Source organism: Tupaia chinensis, unplaced genomic scaffold, assembly GCF_000334495.1.
Source record: "Tupaia chinensis unplaced genomic scaffold, TupChi_1.0 Scaffold146140_1, whole genome shotgun sequence".
NCBI lineage: Eukaryota > Metazoa > Chordata > Mammalia > Scandentia > Tupaiidae > Tupaia > Tupaia belangeri.
In genome coordinates this window covers 4,339,931-4,343,806 of record NW_006205995.1, presented here as the reverse complement: position 1 = coordinate 4,343,806, position 3,876 = coordinate 4,339,931, and the positions used below count along the sequence as shown (strand labels likewise).

The window sequence follows — 3,876 nt, the reverse complement described above, 5'->3', positions numbered from 1 at the left end:
AAAGTCGCCGCCTTCTGTGGGAATGAGGATGTTCATCTCAGAAGATTTGGCACTGACTATCTCACAGTCCAGAGAGTTCTTGCTCAGATAAGCGTAGCAGCCATCTGTTTTGTTGATGGAAATAGTTGGCACTTTACCCATTACCTGAACTTTGACATCCTTACTACTGATTATCTCCACAATGCCCACAACATCATCGAATACCAGACCAAGCTTCTTACAGTTATCTACTGTAATAGAGTTAATTTTGCCCTTGATTTGCAGGGTCGTATTGACACATTTGTCTATGTAAGCCACTTGTTTCAGCTCTGTGTCATCAATCACCAGGTTGGAAGCGTTCTCCTGATTTTCCACTCTCCACTTCTTGCTCTCCAGTTCAAGGCTGGCTGGTTCCTTCTTGGTGGCTGGTTTGGAGGACGGGCTGGTTTGGGGCTTAGGTGCGGAGAATGGTTTGGGGCCACTGTGTACGGGACCGCTCTGAGCCTTCAGAGCAGGGTTCTGGTGAGTTGTCATGTCATCGGATACATGTTTCAGGGCATGTGTGATGCTCTCGCCCTGATTGATCTGGGCAAACAGTGCTGAGTGGGAAACAATCGGAGCCCAGCCCGATCTGGTGGGGACCAGCGGGGGCGGTGGGCCTGGTGGAGGGGGAGGAGGACCAGATCCAGCAGAAGGTCCAGATGGCAATCCGCTCAGTTCTTTGGCCACAGGCCCCGTTTTGCTCCAGGCGAGCCCGGTAGTATGGAACTCCTTAATGTAAGCCTGAAGCTCTGTCCATATACTCAAGTAAGCTTTGACCCAGTCCACATGCTTCTTATCTACATCTTTGTACTCTTTGAGGACTCGGTTCGTGTAAAACATGGCTGCATCATTCATTTCTTTCACATAGGGGCCAGGCTTGGGATCCATAGCCACCCCACCCAGGGCCTGGATGCTTTCACTAACAGCTGACACAGGGGATTGAACAACTTGCTGCCTCTGTTCTTTTCCCCGAAGGTTATCACTTCTTGGATCTGCTCTGAGATAGGAGCCAACAAAGCGGAAATCTTATTGCCTGCTGGCTGCTGGCACTGAGAGGCTGTAACCAAGAGAGCTCGCTCCAACTTCAGACCCGTGTGGACCATCTCCGCGTGTTTCTGCACGTCTCCCCCAATTTCTTTACTGATCTTCAAGTACTCTGTCACAGGACCACAGCAAGCAGCGAGTCAAAAGCTTGCACATACGGCGCTGCTCCTGCTTTCGAAGAGCTGTCTCCATACCATCGGTGCATGTCAGAGGTATGGGATACTGCCTCCAGGCGGTCCACTGCCCTCTCCAATCTTTCTACCAGATTTTGCATGTCAGCCATAATGTGCCAGCTCGGGACTGTAATGAGCCGCTTTCCACTTCCGGCAAGAACCGTAAATAAACAATTTCTATTGTTACTCTCCTGCTTCTTATTGTCACAATTCTTCTTTCCCCTCACCAAATAAAAAAGGGGGGTTGTCAAGAAATCTTTTGCCTCTTCAAGGCCTCTGTCAAAAGAGCACGCGAGCAAATTGCCTCAATTCAGTGTTTAGGATTTTCAACCACAAAAGATTTTGCATCCAAAAACCAGTAAAAGCTATCAGAAGTGATGTTGACCATGTGATGAAAGTTCAAAGTTGCAAGAATTAGATTTTGACATAGACTAGAGATGTTCCCAAATGTCAAGAGATATACAAACCATTCTGCATTTTTTTTGAAACACTCAGTAAATTAAAAAAGAAAGTATCAAAACAAGATTACAAAATTCATATATATTTTAAACACATGTTAAATGACTCTTGACAAAACTTACACTGATACAGGCACGATACGAAATAATTCCATCTCCGGAGTAATCCCTCATGTCGCCCTTATATAATTGTGCCCGCTTCTCCTCCTCTCCCCCCTCCATCTCTCTAAACCCATCTTAGTCCACTGGAGCTGCTATAACAAAATGCCAGCAGACTCACTACATTTATTAAGCATGTTCATAATGATAAAATGATAGAAATGGAGATCAGATTGGAATCTGATCTGAATGTTTCTGTCCCCCCATAATTCATATGCTGAAACATATTCACTAATGTGATATTAGGAGGTGGGACATTTGCAAGGTGATTAGATTAGCATCTTTATGCAAGAGGCCCAGAGAGCTGCCTTGGCCCTTCCACCAATTGAGAACACAGCAAAAAGATGCCTTCAATAGACTCTCAACAGACACCAATCTGCTGATGACTTGATCTTGAACATTTCAGTCTCCAGAACTATGAGAAAAACATTTCTGTTGTTTATAAGCCATCCAGTTAATGGTATTTTTGTTACAGAAATATTCTATGGTATGGATATAGCACACTTTCACCATTAACATCCTGTGGAAGGATGTCTGAGTTTCCCCATTTTTGGTTACGAGGAACATTCCTTTACAAGTTTTGTGAGAACATAAGTTTTCATTTCTCTGTAATCAATTCTCAAGAGCACGATTTCTAGGTTGAATGTTAATTGCATGCTTAACTTTTTAATAAACTGCCCGTCTTCTAGAGTGTTTGAACTAGTTTACATTCCCACATGAAAGCACGTGTGTTCTACTTTCATCTCTCCTATCCAGCATTTGGTGTTTTAATTTTCATTGTGTCCATTCTGGTATGTAATGATAGGTACGGAATGATATCTCACTGTGGTTTTAATTTGCATTTCTCAACTGGCCAATAATGTTGAATGTATTTTCTTTTTTTACTGTTGAGTTTTGAGCATTGTTTGTATTCAAGATACTGCGTGTCAGATACGTGGTTTGCCAGTATTTTCTTCTAGCCTCTACCTTGTCCCTCATCTTTTTTTTAAGCTTACCATTTTGACCCCTTTTTAAAAGCTTGTTTATATATTTCATGAGTAAGAGGAAGAGAGAGAGAGGTACTCCAACAAGATGGCAGTCTACCCCCAGTGTCCAGCCAGCCCCAGATCATGTTCCTGGACTACTCAGGAAAGACTCTGGACTTGAACTGGGAACTTTCTCATGTGGGATTGATTCACAGAGCATTGTATTTTGCTACTGCACCACTCTCTGGCCCCATCCTTCTTCTTAACAGAGTCCCTCACAAAGCAAACTTTGTAATTTTGAAGAAGTTCAATGTACCAGTTTTTCCTTTCGTAGATCATGTCCATTCTAAAAACTGTTTGTCTAGCTCTATCTCCTGCAATTTTTAAAAACATTTTATAGTATGTATACATCTTACATTTAGGTCTACAATTCATTTGAGTTAGTATTTGTGTGAGGTGTGAGGTGTATTGCTTTGCTTACGGATGTTTTGTTCTCTGCCAACTGCCCTCTGTCCATTGCGTTGCTTCTGCATCTTTAATCTTTATCAACAGCCAGTTGGACATATTTGGGTGGTTCTGTTTCTCAGTTCTCTATTCTGTTCCACTGATCTATATGTTCCTCCACCAATACTGAAACTACATAATAGATCTATAAATCAGACAAACTGATTTCTCTTACTTCATTCTTTTTCATAATTGTTTCAGCTAGTCCAGTTCCTTTGCTTTTCCACATAAATTTTAGAATAATCTTGATGTAGTGGTTAAGGCACTGGACTCCCAAAAAGCAGACCAAGGTTCAAGTCCTGGACTTGGCAGCTTGAAAATCATGCTGAGCATGTGTGTGTGTGCATGCCCAGAATCCCAGGAGGAAATGCAGGAGAAGGGATTATGGTCCAGCCATACCCCATGGGGGGTAATTTCTCACTTACCCTTTTGCTGTCTCTCTCTGTCTCTCTTCAGTAAGCACATGCACTCTAGTGAAAAAAAAAAAAAAACCTTAATATAAATAAATAATCCTGTTTTTGTCTACAAAAAAGTCGTGCTGAAATTGTGCTA

The 3,876-nt window shown here is 42.5% G+C and overlaps 1 protein-coding gene across 1 annotated transcript; it reads right to left on the bottom strand.

Annotated features, from left to right (window-relative positions):
- On the bottom strand, nucleotides 1–1,394 carry LOC102493827 (adenylyl cyclase-associated protein 1-like; the record flags this gene model as incomplete). The annotated part of the gene is given in 3 exon segments (XM_014584252.1): nucleotides 1–951; nucleotides 954–1,184; nucleotides 1,187–1,394. Coding segments are annotated over 3 exon segments (1,344 nt in total), but the record flags the coding sequence as incomplete, so codon positions are not given.
- Nucleotides 1,395–3,876: the final 2,482 nt, after the last annotated feature.